This window comes from Mercurialis annua, linkage group LG1-X (genome assembly GCF_937616625.2).
Source record: "Mercurialis annua linkage group LG1-X, ddMerAnnu1.2, whole genome shotgun sequence".
NCBI classification, from domain to species: Eukaryota; Viridiplantae; Streptophyta; class Magnoliopsida; order Malpighiales; family Euphorbiaceae; genus Mercurialis; species Mercurialis annua.
Window position 1 is genome coordinate 5,213,376 of NC_065570.1, and position 14,309 is coordinate 5,227,684.

Sequence of the window (14,309 nt, forward strand, 5' to 3'; positions counted from 1 at the left end):
AAACTTCCAAGTTTTAAGTTTAACATATTTTAATCTAAAATTCTAGCCGTTAAGAGCTGTCCTTCTCTTTCTGTTCCTCAAATCTCAGCTTGAGACAAACAAACACCCACCAATCTCATAACTTGCATTTATCTGTCTTCACTTGATTGGCTTTTTATTTTCACATTCCCATTTAATTATATTATTGTAAACAAAAAAATATCTTTGTTTTCTTGTCTTTTTGCATTTGTTTTCAAATCATCAAAAACTTTTTTTCTTTGTTTAATCAAGTACCACATATAAACTAAATCACACATTTCAAATTTTCTCTCTACGCTCCTTCAAAAGTTTCAATCTTTTCCATTGTTTTGTCATTCTAAAATCAATTAGTTCATTGCTAAAAAAGTTAATTTTTTTTTGCTTTGTTAAAAAAATTCCATCTTTTCAATATTGATAGGGATTCTGATGATCTAAAAAAATCTGAGTTTTTTGGCACGAAAAATTGCATCTTTTTCGCTACCCACTAGCTAAAAACCGTTACTTTCCCTCTCTTTCTCATAAACCCCATAAAACACTAACAAAAAGTTCTCAACTTGCACCAACAAATAAACAAATTCATCTCATTTTCTTGAGAAAGTTCTAGTTTTTAATGGGTAATTCATGGTTTTTCATTTGGGTTTTGCTTTTAGGATTAATGGGTAGCTGTGTTTATGGTTTGGGTGTTAATTGGGGGACTCAGGCAATTAATAAATTGCCACCAAGAACTGTTGTGAAGATGTTGAAAGATAATGGTATTCAAAAAGTTAAACTTTTTGATGCAGATAAGAACACCATGAGTGCTCTTGCTGGCTCTGGTATTGAGGTTATGGTTGCTATACCTAATGATCAGCTTGCTGTTATGAATGATTATGATCGTGCTAAGAATTGGGTTAGAAGAAATGTTACAACTTATCACTTCAATGGAGGTGTTAACATCAAGTAAGTTCTACCTTTTTTTTTGCTTTATTTTGGAGTAATTTGAGTTGGTTGGCTTTTTTTATCTTTTCTTGTTTGTAATGATGTTGATCACATGATATTCACATTAATTTATGTAATGTAACTTGTGTTTTTTCATGTGTTTTTGGCTGTTATTTGTATTTTTGTGATTATGGTTTGAATTTTAGAAGTTTCATGAATCTATTCGAGGTATTGATGTTCAGGAAGTTTGATATCAAATTGATTTTGTTGTTCCATTCATCAATTTTAGATTAGTGAAGTATTGATTTTTTTATTGGCAATGATAGAAATGGAGTTGATTTTTTTTTCCTTTCATGAAAATTAGATAAGGGGCAGTTTGCTGCATATGTTTTGGAAAATCTGATAATTTGATATATTCTGCAAGAAGTTATCAACTCTTGTTACTTAAATTACATTGATCAGAACTAGTTAGTACGGACACTTCATTCAATGAACGTGTTCTGTTCTGGAAACGTCTTGGATACTTGAGGTTTTGGACACCTTAAAATCACATCGTTTCCCTGTGTCAAAGTGTGTTGTTTCTCCGTGTCCGTGTCCGTCCTACCTAGATCAGAAGGCTCGAGTGGCCCTTGGCAGTGTCCATGTTATCTTTCTTAGAAATCAACTACCTTTATTGTATCAGTATGAAGAGTTATGCAGTTTATCACATAATTATTCTGCAAGCATGTGGCAGTTGCTATATAGTTGATTTTGAGTTGCTAATTGGAAAAAATAATTATCGTTTATGGGTGATTTGCATTAATGCTTAGCATGTAAATCTGTTGTCTAATATCCACTTCATTTCATTGTAGTTTATTTAATGTTATACTTTCTGAAATTCAAGTCTCTATTTTTTAATTTGTACTATAGATTCTTATAGCACATGCTGAGCAGTTGTGAATTGTGATAAAAGGAAAAAGGAAATTAGAATCTTACCAGGGACTCCAACTTTATGTGCAGAACTTTATATACCTTTTCTTCTACACTCAGCAATCAATCAGAATTGTTTGATTCCCTTGTTTTTTGTTTTTATTTATGAGATAACTTATTGAAATGATAAAAGGTAAAAAAGGACTAATTGGATTATCAGAAATATTTTTAACTCTTTCTTGATGTTTTATTTTTTGAGAGACTTGATTTTATGGTTTTGGTTCTTTAAAATTCATGATCTTCTATTGATGTCCTGTAAGAATAAGTGAGGGGCTCATCAGATTTTCATTATTCAAGTTTAATATTTATAGTTTGTATTTGTTAATGCATTTTTTATACACCGTGTTAAAGTATATTCATAATAAAATCTTTCTTGTGGACGATGGAAAAGTAAAATAATTGGGTGGTCTTTTAGTACTGTTTGATGTCTGTTGTTGGACTTAAATTGATCTTCTGCGGATGTTGAAACTGAATACATTCTCCATTAGATGTGTGTGCCATTTACGGTCAAGAAAATGATGCTTTTGCATTGTAGAAATATCTTCTGAAGTTGAAGCTGTGGAATGCAATTTGTCGCAGTAATGTGAATATTGACTAATGAAATGGAACAGGTCCAATTGATCGTGTCAGCTTCATTAAAACATTTCTATTTTTATTATCGGTTTTAGTTGCATTATAAATTAGTAGAGTTGCGGAACATGTGGATTCCTTATTATTAATTTATTAAATCTGTTTATTTAGGTTCAATTTGGTATAGATTGCGAATTAAACCTCGGAGTTAGATTCTGCATTTTTACGCATTTATTATGTCTGTGCAGGTATGTCGCAGTTGGGAATGAGCCTTTCCTCACGGCTTACAATGGATCATTTTTAAATATCACGTTCCCAGCGCTTCAGAACATTCAAAACGCCCTCAATGAAGCTGGTGTAGGAGACTCCATAAAGGCCACCGTGCCTTTAAATGCTGACGTCTATGACTCGCCCATTGATCAGCCTTATCCATCTGCTGGAAGATTCCGCACAGATATTAATGATATTATGACCAACATTGTTCAATTTCTGCATAAGAACAATGCACCTTTCACCATAAACATCTATCCATTCCTGAGTCTCTATGGAAACGATCACTTCCCTTTCGACTATGCTTTCTTTGATGGGGCACCTCAACCTGTAGTTGATAAAGGTACTGGAATCCAATACACCAATGTATTTGATGCTAACTTCGATACGTTGGTCTCATCACTCAAAGCAGTTGGTCTTGGAGACTTGCCCATCATAGTTGGGGAAGTCGGCTGGCCTACTGATGGCGACAAAAATGCGAGAATGGATTATGCATATAGATTTTATAATGGTCTCCTACCACGACTTGCGAAAAATAGTGGCACCCCACTTCGGAATGGATACATAGAAGTCTACCTGTTTGGTCTTCTCGACGAGGATGCCAAAAGTGTAGCTCCTGGAGACTTCGAGCGCCATTGGGGAATCTTTGGGTATGATGGTCAACCAAAATTTGCAATTGATTTTTCAGGGCAAGGTCAAAACAAGCTTCTTTTGGGTGCACAGGATGTTCAATATCTACCGTCGAGATGGTGTGTGTTTAATCCGAATGCCAAGGACCTTAGCAAGCTCGCGGATAACATTGATTTTGCTTGTACTTTTTCGGATTGCACGGCTCTCGGATATGGCTCGTCTTGCAATGGATTGGATGCTAATGGGAATGCCTCTTATGCATTCAATATGTACTATCAAGTACAAAAGCAAGACCAAATGGCCTGCAATTTTCAAGGGTTGGCTATGGTTACTTCACAGAATCTTTCACAAGGAACTTGCAATTTTATTGTTCAGATAGCATCACCTTCCTCTCTCATCTATCCGTCACGGTTTGGTTTAGCATTGGTGATTGTGTTAACATTTTTGTTTTTATAGGTTTTTTTTTGTAGATAATTATTTTGAATTATGAAGTTGAGTTTACTAATTTATTTAATAAAAATTGGAAGATATTCTTGATTTCCTAGCTTGTTCATTTGATGTTTTTAGCATGAATTGACATCTAGATAAGTTAGAAATATGGTGCTGCATTACAGCAGGCTCCATGTTTTTAATAGAATAAAAGGTCAACGCAGTCTTCATACTTATTTTTTAGGATCAAATTAGTTCATTTTAACTTTTTGTGTCAATTAGGTATTCAAATATATTTGGTCAACTAAAGTCTTTAAACTTTTTTAATTTAGATCAAATAGCTCATTCAAATGCGCGACTTATTTGGCCTCCAAAACACAAGTTTGAGGATCTAGTTGACTGGTAAAATAAAAAATAATTTAATTGATCTGAAAACATAAGTTCAAGGATCTAATCGATCCAAAAAAATTAATGAATTTATCTGATTTCGAAACATAAATTTAAGAACCGCATTGGCCCTTTCTTCTTTTTTAGTACTCCTATGTTGTTTGTGAAATAAATTTAAATGTTCTTTAATACAAAGATAATAAAATGAAAAGTAAGATATTAAAAATATCAACAGTTAGAGATAAATAAATTGAACCTATACTATTTTAATGTAAATTTACATTGCTTTTCGTGTTATAGGTTGTTTTAAGGATCAAACTAAACTGACCGGTTTTAGATAATATATCTATGCTATTCTCAAAAACTACTACCTCTCTACTATAAACAATAATTAATAACTACTATTAACAGTCGAACCAAATAGATTTTGAAGGATTGGGATTCCCTCAAACTTGAAGGGGTCATGTTCATAATTTACACCGTTCATTGTAAAATGAACGGTGTAGATTAATTTGATTAAAATTGTACCTTTTTGATCTACACCGTTCATTTTACAATGAACGGTGTAGATCGTGAACATGACCCCCTCAAGTTCAAAATGAACTTGAGAGAATCCCAATCCGATTTTGAAACATTTAAATGACCTGGTCACCAAAACTTGTGAAGTGGTTTTATCAAAGGCCATAATCCATTTTTAGACTTTTGTATTTTCAAAAACAATTAACGATCTGTACAAAAATACATAAAATGTAAGAATATTTATAAAATTTAATTCCAAAATCAAAATTTGGAAGCCATGCTCCAACATGCTTCATCGTGTTTTTGAAAGAAAAATAATTCAAATAGTTTCAAACAGTTTTTAAAACACACTTTGGCAACTATTTTCAAAAGACAGGTTATAAAAGGAATTTCAACGATTTTTAATTTACAGTTTTGCAACCATTTTTCAAAAATAATTTATAAAAGAATTTTAAACAGTTTCTAAAAATATAATTTGCAATTTTTTAAACAGTTTAAAAAAATACTTAGTTTCAAACACTTTGTAATGATTTTAATAACCATTTAAAAAAAAACAGTTTATAAGGATTTCAAACGGTTTTTTATTACAGTTTTACAACTTTTTTTAAAAAACAATTTATAAAAAATTGTTTCAAACAATTTCTAAAAATACAATTTGCAACTTTTTTCTAAAAACAATTTCAAAACAACGGTTTCAAACAGTTTAAAATATTTTCTAAAACAACAACTTCAAACAGTTTAAGAAAATTTCTAAAACATAGTTTTACAACTGTTTATAAAGGTTTTAAATGGTTTTCATACAGACAATTGCTAAAAATAGTTTCAAATGGTTTTCATACAGTTTCAAACGGTTTCACACTGTTTCTAATAGTTTCAAACGGTTTTAAACTGTTTATAGGTAAAACATATTCTTTGCATATAAAATCATAAAAATGATAAATCCATCAATTTTTCCGACGAGTGTAAAACACACTCCATTTCCATTCAAAATCGATTCATCATTATATATTTAGGTCGATATAGTGTACAACTAACTTGACACGTTGACAAAATGTGTCATAATATCAAACTTTAAGAGAGACCAGATAAACAAAAATCACTAGTATATGGACCTATTAAATTAAAATTTGAAAAAGAAACTAGATAAACACAAATTTCAAAATGTAGGGTCTTTTTCTTATTTTTAACGTAAAAATTATTAATCACTTAATAAGCGACTGAGCTACACGCTCCCCTCGTCTAATAAAGGGACCTCAAAATGAGTTTGGATTTCATAAAATGAAGCATGCATGTGTACACTAGACTGGTATGTCACTTCCCCAATAGCAAATCATGTGATTTAAAATTCAATGAACCCTGTTTTGGCGGGACCTGGTAGTAGTTCAAATCCAAAACTTCAAAAATTATTTGATGTACTCTTTCATTTATGCCTCCCGTCAAACACCTACCAATACAACATAACAAACCCTTTGCCTTCCTCTCATAGATCTATCCAATCATAATTTTCAATAGATACAGGCAGCCCTTGCCACGGTTCATGAACCGGAATTTCAGTTCGGTTCGATTTTAAAAACTCAGACACCATCATATAGTTTAAATCAATATAGTTTAATTTTAAAGAGGATGGGAGCCGTGTTTCAAATACAGAATCGACAAACGGTTTGGAGAAATTGTCATTTTATCATAGGTTAGATCAATTTAATCTATTAGTCATTTTTCAAAAATTACTATTTAAAAGATTATGTTTTACTTGTTTAACTGAATTAAACTCGTTTTTTTTTAAACAAAATCAATCACCGGTCTCTAATTGAATTCATAATAAAAATAATTTATCAAAATGGACAAAATATATAAACATAGACGTTATTTTTGACTAAACACACACTGTAATTCGAATTAAAATTAGTGGGAAGTAAAAAATTCTCATCGACCTTAAAATTGTACAATTATTTAGATCAAGATATGATTAAAAATATCAATGACATTGGAATTGTGATGACACTACTAGAAGATGCATGTAACATGGACATGGAGTAATTTAAGGTGGATTGTTGAAACTTGAAACAGACTTAAAAATCATTGAGATTTTGAACCCCATGCTCTCCATCATACACTTCTTACGTCAGGTTTGTAAATTATTTTTTGGCCAAATATCTTTAAAAAGTCAAACCTTTCATAAAAATTTCACAAAAGTCCTGACCTTTTAATTTTGTCGATTTTGGCCAAAAACAAATTATTTAGTTTCAATTGTGGCCAACTCTCAATTTGATTTCAATTTGCCTATGTGGAGCCTATGTAACGCCTATGTGGCATGCCAAATATTGAAAGTCAGAACTTTTGTGAAACCCAATAATCCATTTTTGGCCAAAATCGACAAAATTGAAATGTCAAGAGTTTTGTGAAACTTTTGTGAAAGGTTTGACCTTTTTACCACATTTGGCCTTATTTTTTTGGAGTGGTCATATGCAATCAATTTTTTTGATATACATACAATATTTCAATCATCCTCTACTAAAATTGAGTTCCCATAATTCTAATTTTATTGACATTAATTCTCTCCATCCTAAAAATAAAGTATATATATTTCTTATATTGTTAGTGCGACTGCAATAAATTTTTTTATTAATTTTCTTTAGATTAAGTCCCTGTTTTTTTAAGTGAAAATAAATCTCTTAATCGATTTTTTGATCTGACTTGACACCATTGTAACTTGAAAAAAGAGTCATCCATGCTCTTATGGTTTGAGGTTAGGATCAAGTGAACTTTCAACGTCCAGAAAGGTTCAACTGTGCTCCACAAACGTTTGAAATTTTGAACAAGCAGGCTCCCCAATTTAACACTGTCTCTAACTCCGTTACTTCAATCCTACGTAGCTATTTTAACATTTCCATTAATGACATGATTTTTCCATTAAGAAAAAAGAGTCATTCATGTCCATGGTTTGGGGTCAAGATCAAGTGAACCCTTAACGTCCAAAAAGGTTCAACTGTGTTCCCAGTGTTTGAAATTTTTGAACAAACAGGACCTCTAATTTGACAATATTTCTAATTCCGTTATTTCAATTCTATGTAACTATTTTTTTCATAACAAGAAAATGTATAACCAAAAATTAACTAAGAGGAAGATCTTACTTTATAATTTTGGCAGTTCTAGAAACTTTGTCCAGGATTTCTTTCGGTGCAAGATATATACTTTGGTGCAATACAATTTGTAGAGCATTTACACCGCTTGATGCGACATTCATAGGGATATTTGACATTGTTATTTTTTTTACGTACTCCTTACTGAAGAAGACAACGATGAGGCATGCTAAATTACAACTCAAATTATTTTTTAGAATTTGTGGAGTTTTGAATTTAGAGATTTATAAATTAGAGTTTAAATTAGAAGAAGATGACTCTCATAAAAGATATGTCATTAATTAAAAGTCTGTCATTAATGGAAACGGTAGAAAAATAACCACGTGTAATTAAAATAATGGAGTCAGAAATGGTGTCAAATTGGGGGGTTCATTTGTTCAAAATTTCAAACGTTAAGGGGACAGTTGAAGATGTCAAGGGCTCACTTAATCCTGACCTTAAATTATAGGGGCATGAATGACCTTTTCAGTTAAGAAAAAGCCATGTCTTTAAAGGTAACAATAAAAAATAGCCACATAAAATTAAAGTAATAGAGTCAGAGACGGTACCAAACTAAGTGCCTGCTTGTTCAAAATTTCAAATATTGGGTCAGAGTTGCACCTTCTTGGACTTAAAAGTTCACTTGATCTTGACTCCAAACCAAAGAGACATAAATGATCTTTTTCTCTTGTCACTTTGTTCAATGTAGGGACCGTATAAAATTAAAAGTATAAGAATTAAGCTATTTAAATTATAGTGGAAGGATCCAATTTAAAAAAATATATAATATTACAAGATCTTCAATGTAAATTTTGCCAAAATATTTACATTGCCATGAATTTTATGGTAGATTTCATCTTAAAACTAATTGGTATTAAGTGAAAGTGTCAAATTAATATCTAAACATATGTCCATTCACACACACAACCAATGTCGAATACTCCCACTTCAACACTTTCCCTCATGCGTAGCGTGTTCGGGCCGAGCAACCAATTCCCCTCACGCATCTTACGTGAGCCAAGCTAAATTCAAATTATCTGAATGGACAAGGACTGATATCATATTAGATTCAATCTTAAAACCAATTGATATTAAATGAAGGTATCCAACTAATATTTAAACACAAGTTCATGGGATACTCCCACTTCAACACTTTAATACTTAATAAATGGTCATTTACATGATCTAAAAAAATACAACAAAAACGATAAATATATACACCAAATTTTAGCATGAAACAAATACAAATCATAATTCACGATCTTTTAAAAATTTCAATTAATTTAGAGTCGAGTCAGATGGAACATCATCAATAAAATTCTGTAAACCTATATGGAAGTGATGATGAAAAGGCCACTTAGCTGAGTGTTTATCCCATGCAACCGTTGCGCCACGTCATTTTTACATCAAGCCAATGAGCATTTGCGATAGGGAATCTTTTAATTAATACTTATTTTTTTTATCATTCAATTTTCCACATGACTAACGCACAATTGGTTTGTTGTACGAATGACATGGTGCAACGGTTGTGTGCAATAATTTTTCCACTTAGCTATAATGTGCGAGGCATAATAACGCGTAACAACCACCAACTAAAGTTACCAACCAAAATGAGTTGATGCATTGATTTATGATTTATATTTTCAATTATTAGAGTTGGTGCATATGTTAGGAATATTACTATGGAGGGAAAATGATTGAGAAAAGATTTGAAGATAAGATTTGCTTCTTCCCTCAACTATCAATGCATTTTATCAGAATAATTTTTTTCAATAACTACATTAATAATGTTTTAACTTTATTGAATCTGCCTATTTAGTGTATGAAATATTTTTTTAATCACATAAAATAATAACTTAACAAAATATATCAATATAATATAATACTTATGACCGATTTAATTTCATGAATATGTTGACGGTATGTAATAAGATTTAAAAATGTCTTAATTGATTTTTATATTATGTAAAATAAAGAATTAAAATGTCTCATAATCATATTCATTGTATAAATTTAAATTTATAATCTGATCCATATAAACTTAAGTTTGCACATGTGAAAAGTTAACTAGGTCATTTTGGGATGTGATTTTATATGGTCAACATTCTTTGTGAAGTTAAATTGTCCAAAAGAACTGATGGAGTCTGCCTTCTGAACCGGTGAGTGAACCTGCAAAACAGGGTAGAAGCTAACCGGACGGTGGTTGTCCGATTAACTCTCCGATGCTAAAGTCAGTTTAGAGCTTTGAGCAGCGTTTTGAGTATATGAATGTAATTGTGTTTCTAGGCATATCTCGTGCTCCTTTTATAGTAGTCGGATATACCTAGTAGAGTTGTATTAGGCAGGTGAATCCTACTTTGTAGGGATTCGGCCGTATCGTAGAGATTCTCCTGATTTGTCGGGATCTACCTTAATCTGATAAGAGTCCTATTTAGGAACGTCTTCCTAAATAGTCTTATCTTCCTAAAGTAGAGCTTATCCTTCCATATGTAGTGTTTGTGTCCAAATAGGACAAGATTTCCATATTTATCCGAATCCCGGACCTGACGCGCTCTTGGCGGATCATATGGGATTCGGTCTTTATTAGTGTGTTACCGGATCTTAGGGATTCGGTATATCCTTCAGATCTTCCGGTCTTCAAGGGGAGTCCGGTGTCGCCCGAGAGTGTATCTCCTGCAACTCGGCTCCATTATACTTACAGTAGGATTCGGTATCCATCATTAGCCCCCCCGCAAGTGAGCTGAAGTAGTTTGGCATTTATGCCTTAGTGGATTTTAGCTCTTTTGGAGCTGAGTTCTCTTATACGGGCGAGTCGCTTTGTATTCCGGGCGAGTCGTTTTATATGTTTGTGGGTGACATTTCTTCTTTAGTAAGATTCTGTGTTGCCACGTGTTGTCCATCAGTAGAGGGTTATGACTGGATGAATGACAAGTGTCTTCGTGCGCCATTAGTATTATGGGATCTCGTCTTTTCAGTTTCTTTGGTTCAGGCTATATAATAGTTCATTTTCTTTCATTTTCTTTCTTTTCCAACCTTTGCTTTCTCTGCAACTGCTAACCTTCGATTTCTTCAAGCTTTTTGTGGGTTTCCTTCTTCTGCTGTCAAGATTCCTCGTTTTCAAGTTGCTCCTTATCTTTCTTTTGATCCTGCGTATTTGCTTGCGAGGTATTTTACCTTTTCTTTAATTTAATTTCCTGGTAGTTCTTCATTTTTGATTTTATTCCTTCTGTTCTTGTTCTTCGTATTGTTCTTCGTCTTTTCCTTTCTTTTGATCTTTTAGAGTTTTAATTTCATCGTCATTCCGTGTTTCCCCCCCATTTTAAAAATTTTAAAATGTCAGAAGTTACTGAGGGGGTGAAGGGTGCTCGTGACGAGCTAGAATATACCCGGAGCTCCTTGTCAAGAGACCAGATACTTGGGTATGCCGAGGAATTTGATTTTCCTGAGTCGTATGTTATTCTGAGACCGGCAAAGTCGTGTCGGGCGAATCATAGCACCGATTCGCCTTCCAAGATAGTAATTTTTCATGAGCAGCTTTTAGCGGGTCTTAGGTTTCCCTTAGAGTCCTTAATCGTAGAGGTCTGTCGTAATTTAGGTGTTCCTTTGGGTCAACTGCATCCGAACGCGATTCGCCTTCTTTGTTCTTTTATGGAATCGTGTAGGGTTCGGATGCAGGAGCCTTCGCTTGCTCTTTTTAATTATTTTTATGTTTTCTCCCGCCGAAAGGGTGAGGAATTTATTTTTGCTGGTGGTCGACCGAATCGGTCTCTTTTTAGTCTTCCTTCTTCTTTGAAGGGTTGGACCCCCAAGTTTTTCTTGGTTCAACACTCTTCTTTCTCCTCTTTTTCGCGGAGTTTTACTTCTAGTAAGGTTTCGCTTACTAATGTACCGGATCTGGATGATGGGGAGAAGGACTTCGCCCTGTCTTTGCTGTCGGATTGTCGTTTCGACAAGCCCAAGTACAGCGTTCTTTTAGAACAGTATTTAAGTCGCCGTGAAATACTTTTGGCGGGTCTTCCTTTAGAAGGTATTTTTCTAATCTTTTGTTGTTATGTTTTGTTTTGTAGGCTGTCGACTTCTCTTGAACATTTGCTTGATAATTTTCATGTCGATATGACTGTAGATATGGGCGAGGTGACTAGCGGCGTTCCTAATCCCTCTACAACTGCTGTGCCGAATCCGACGCCTGATTCGGTGAATCCGGATCTTGATCCTGCTTCCGGAGATCAAGTTCCTGCTGCGACTTCCGAGTCGCCTCTGCTTCCTTCGAAGGAGTCAGGTCCTTCTCTGAAGGGGTTGCCTGCCGGCGGTCAGAAGCGTCCTGCTGAGGACCAGGCTGGAGCTTCTGCCAAGCGTCCCAAGAAGAAGAAATCTTCTGGGGTGTCTTTCGAGGAGGCACCTCGGTTTGCGGCTTGGGCGGACGCGCAGGATCCGCCTCGACTTTCAAACGTCGCCATTCTTCATGCTTGCATGGAGAATGTTATGATAAAAGAGGACATTGAGTCCATTGATCGCGAACATGGCGATAATTTGGCTGAGTTCGCCTGTCTCGGCGGTTTTTCGGTATGCTTTTTTCTCTGTTGTTTTATATTATGATTTGCTTCTCTTTTGTTTCTTATTTGTTGCTTTCTTTCTCAGGTGGTCCAGTCCATCGCTGTTTTGGAGCGCCGCCGAAGGGATGCGGTGGATCAACTGAAGAAGCTTCAGAAGGATTCTGAATCCTGGCTCTCCGAGAGACAGAAGATGGAGGATGAGGCTGGCGAGGCGACTGGTCTGATCCAGCAGCTGAGGTCTTCCGTATCTGCCAAGACTCGGGAGATTTCCGCTTTAGAGGCTCGGGTTCGAACTTTGTCCGAGGAAGTCGAGTCTCTACAGTCTTCTTCAGGTGCTCTCACTAAGGAGAGGGATGATCTGAAGAAAGAAGAGGAGCGTCTCCGCCGGCGATTGGGTGACTCTGGGAGCTTTTATTCCCAAGTCATGACTCAGTACCGGTTGGCGATCGGGGCAAAGCTGCGGGAGCAGAATCCAGACGTCGATCTTTCTGGAGTCAATCAGTTGGATCCTGCTTCTTTGGCGAAGGAGGTGAAGGCGAAGCTTGATAAGCAGAAGCAAGATGCTCTGAAGAAGGCTTAATTTTTATTTTCTCCTTTTTGTATTTTTTGCTTTTTAGTATTTTTTGCTTTCGCCTTTTTTTGTATTGGATCGTGGGCGGATCCTTTGTAATTTTCCTTCTGTTAATATAATGATCTTTTGACCATTCCTTTTCTTTAGTCGTAGAGTTAATCTAAACTCGTTTGTTATTTTGAGAAGTTAATCTAAACTTCTGCTGGTATAATTTATTTGTAGGTCCGAACGGATCCTTTTATTTATTTGACTCGGACGAGTCTAAATTATTTTTTTTAACTAAGATTCAAACGACTCTTGTTAAATTGTATGCATTAGGTCTCGAGCGAGCCTATAAGGTTTGTTTCGCCAAATCGCCTTTTATTTCAAAAATGGAAATAAGTACAAGCCATGAATTTATTGATAATATTTTCTCAGGTGTTCTACATTCCAATATCTGGGTACCATGGACCCAGTTGTTGTCTTTAGTCTATATGCGCCTTTGCCAGTAGCTTCTTCTATGATGAAGGGGCCTTCCCAATTAGCTTGCATTTTCTTTACTCCTGCGTTTCCTCTGCCAACTTCCGCGTTTCGTAAGACCAGATCGCCTTTTTGAAATTCTCTAAAATTCATTCTTTTGTTATGGTATCTTGCGGCTTGCTTCTTGTATGTAGCGGCTCGGGCTGCCGCTTCATCCCTTCTCTCCTCTAGTAGGTCTAGACATAGTCTTGTTCTAGCCTCATTGGTTTCTTCTTCTAGATAGTTTACTCTGATACTGGGTATACCAATTTCTACTGGAATTACTGCTTCAGTGCCGTAGGCGAGCCTGAAAGGTGTTTCGCCAGTTCCTTTTCTAGGAGTTGTTCTGTATGCCCATAGAACGCTGTATAATTCTTCTACCCAGTTCTCCTTGTACTGAGAAAGTCTCTTTTTATTCCTTGTGCTATGGTTCGGTTGGTGACTTCTGTCATTCCGTTTGTCTGAGGGTGTGCCACCGAAGTAAATTTCAAGTTGATCATTAGTTCTTTGCAAAATGCCTTGAACCGCTTGCAATTGAATTGTTTGCCGTTGTCTGCTATTACAGTGTGGGGTATGCCGAATCGGCATATTACTTCGTTCTTGAAGAATTCCTCTACTTTGGCTGCGGTGATGGTTGCGACAGGTGCTACCTCTACCCATTTTGTGAAGTGCTCTATTGCAACGATTAGGAATTTCGCTTGATGTTTTCCCGTTTCGAACGGTCCAACTATGTCAATCCCCCAAGTGGCGAACGGCCATGGGCTTTCCATTGATCCTTGAGGCACTGCCGGTACACGACTGATGTTGTCGTGTCTTTGGCATTTATCACATTTCTTGACTAATGCTTTTGCGTCTTCT

At 35.0% G+C, this 14,309-nt stretch overlaps 2 protein-coding genes across 2 annotated transcripts; both read left to right on the top strand.

Annotated features, from left to right (window-relative positions):
- Positions 1-193: 193 nt before the first annotated feature.
- LOC126665092 (glucan endo-1,3-beta-glucosidase 8-like) lies at positions 194-3,912 on the top strand. Its single transcript, XM_050357790.2, has 2 exons — positions 194-957; positions 2,724-3,912. Exons 1-2 carry the CDS (start codon positions 629-631, stop codon positions 3,829-3,831), a joined length of 1,437 nt encoding a protein of 478 aa, XP_050213747.1. The 5' UTR covers positions 194-628; the 3' UTR covers positions 3,832-3,912.
- Positions 3,913-11,942: 8,030 nt separating this feature from the next.
- On the top strand, positions 11,943-12,962 carry LOC126681457 (uncharacterized). Its single transcript, XM_050377015.1, has 3 exons — positions 11,943-12,059; positions 12,123-12,392; positions 12,468-12,962. The coding sequence occupies exons 1-3, from the start codon at positions 11,943-11,945 to the stop codon at positions 12,960-12,962; spliced, it is 882 nt and encodes a 293-aa protein (XP_050232972.1).
- The last annotated feature ends 1,347 nt before the right edge of the window (positions 12,963-14,309 follow it).

Coding starts and splice junctions, on each gene's coding strand:
- LOC126681457 (XM_050377015.1), top strand. CDS start 11,943: ATGACTGTAGATATGGGCGAGGTGACTAGCGGCGTTCCTAATCCCTCT. Junction 12,060..12,122: donor ATCCTGCTTCCGGAGATCAA/GTTCCTGCTGCG, acceptor CCTTCTCTGAAG/GGGTTGCCTGCCGGCGGTCA. Junction 12,393..12,467: donor CCTGTCTCGGCGGTTTTTCG/GTATGCTTTTTT, acceptor TTTCTTTCTCAG/GTGGTCCAGTCCATCGCTGT.
- LOC126665092 (XM_050357790.2), top strand. CDS start 629: ATGGGTAATTCATGGTTTTTCATTTGGGTTTTGCTTTTAGGATTAATG. Junction 958..2,723: donor AATGGAGGTGTTAACATCAA/GTAAGTTCTACC, acceptor ATGTCTGTGCAG/GTATGTCGCAGTTGGGAATG.